Raw genomic sequence first — 2,014 nt, 5'->3', positions numbered from 1 at the left:
TTTTACATTTTTGTAACAGATAATACAAACAATAAAAACCACACGTTTTAGAGTTCAAACCTCGAATAGATTTAGCATTGTAAACGTATGATGTATAACGATTTTTAAGAAATGAAACAAATTTTATATTGTAGTATTCGGGTGGTTTACCAACACTTGTCAAAAAACTGCTTTATTCTTGTCAAAATAAAACGCAACCCAGTGTGTACCGGGTAGGTAAGATGGATCTGTGTTGACAATACACCCCAAAGGACCTCCCCCGTTTCAATCATGGTAGTGTATCGCTCGAGTAAACACCTATAATACGTGAACGTAGATCTGGGTCGCAGTCTATCGCACACTGAATATGTTTGTCATTCATGATCTATTTGACAAACACGTTTCTGACTTGATCAATTTCAATCAAGCTGGGATATTCACCATACACTATGCAACTGACAGTCTTTGTCAATGCTGATTTAAACTGCACTTCTAACCGTAAATTACCTTTCTTTAATAAACTTAAATAATCAGAGTCTACTAAAACGGGTTCAAGGTCACAAACAGACCATTTCCCAAAGAAAATTCAGTTCTTTCAATGTAATTTCCACTATCCAGACTCCATCTATTAACACCTTCGAACAAATTCACATATGCACTGATAGTATCTGCTTCGACTGGTCGACCGGGCACACTGACACCATCCAAATATAAGCCCACCGTTTTCACGAATGAACTCTGGAAGTTAAACGGGTTCTTTGTGTATGATCCGTTCACTCCGTCACCGTCAACAATCCCAACAATCCGTCTGTTCGGACACTGCGACTGGTACACGCTGTCCCACACGTAGCTCTGTTGAGAAGAGGAGATGCTGCTCATTTTAACTTCTGTTTTAGTAAACGGGTACAAGGCGTTAGACTTTTCAAACAGCTTGTTGTGTGATAAAATAAGTGCACTGTTCATTTTCAGTTTACATATCTTGAAGTAAATATCTAACAGTTCCATCTTATATTCCTGACCCGACTTCCCAGACATCAAACAAAAGGGGATGGAGCTCCGAAATAACTTAATATCTACACCATTCACCAAGTATCTTCCCACATTAAAGATATCTTCATACAGGGGACCTTCCATGGAAACCGTTTTACTGTCTGCAATAAACGCACCTCTGTCGGACAATCCACCATTGGTTCCAGTAATGGGATCGGTGCTTTCTATGTCTGCTTGTGTCTCCCCTTGGTCCTTGTAGAACAACTGAGACTGAAGTTGCGATTGTTTAGTGTCTGCTCCGTATTTCAGTAAGGTTTGAATATATGCTTTGTAGGGATAATGATTGTTCGCAGAACTCACCAGTTGACCTTGTAAATACACAGCGACTTGCGACCACAGAGCTTGCATGAATAGATTTACTGCTGCCACGTGTTCATCTTTAGAGAGTGCAGTACCATCGGAGTGACTCACTTTCAGTTTAACATGCAAACGACTTCGTTTCAAATCCACGTAGTCGCTTCCACTATTTGCAATTTGGAATTCTACTGGTGACGAATCTGTAATTTGACTGACAGGTCTAACATCGACGTAATAATGTTGAAACACGCTCGTTTGGTATGGGGGCATAGTAAACAGGTCCAAGGCACTAGGTAAACCTTCCATAAAGTCTTTGTCTGTAAGCAGCGACATAGCGTGAATTTTATTTATGTCTTTATACAAATATATCTTTTTGCACTAACAGCTGATTTGTACGTCGATGCGGGAGCTAATTTTTTCTGCTGTGTCGTTCGTCTGACTTTTTTGCTTCTGACGATTCGCTCGCCAGATTTACGTTTTATAGCCCTGGTACGTTCCTGTTCAGCTTCGGCCCTTTCTACCACGTCTTGTGTTTGTGACGTCACTTCTATTTTAGGTTTTTTGTGGCCACGTCACTGTTTACATGTCTCGGAATCATGTAAGAAAACCACTTGTTTTTATAATTCCCAACTCCTGATCCTACTTGCTTATTTGACTGAACAACATTCTTTGTTCGTTTATCAAAATA

General features: G+C 39.9%; 1 protein-coding gene across 1 annotated transcript; it reads right to left on the bottom strand.

Annotated features, from left to right (window-relative positions):
* Window positions 1–519: 519 nt before the first annotated feature.
* LOC121369772 (uncharacterized protein F54H12.2-like) lies at window positions 520–1,659 on the bottom strand. The gene has a single exon (XM_041494830.1). It carries the CDS (start codon window positions 1,657–1,659, stop codon window positions 520–522), a length of 1,140 nt encoding a protein of 379 aa, XP_041350764.1.
* Window positions 1,660–2,014: the final 355 nt, after the last annotated feature.

Source organism: Gigantopelta aegis, chromosome 4, assembly GCF_016097555.1.
Source record: "Gigantopelta aegis isolate Gae_Host chromosome 4, Gae_host_genome, whole genome shotgun sequence".
In the NCBI taxonomy this organism is placed as follows: Eukaryota; Metazoa; Mollusca; class Gastropoda; order Neomphalida; family Peltospiridae; genus Gigantopelta; species Gigantopelta aegis.
This window is presented reverse-complemented; position numbering and strand designations above follow the sequence as displayed.

Bases quoted from the DNA above. Each gene is read 5' to 3' on its own strand.
- LOC121369772 (XM_041494830.1), bottom strand. From the start codon at position 1,659: ATGTCGCTGCTTACAGACAAAGACTTTATGGAAGGTTTACCTAGTGCC.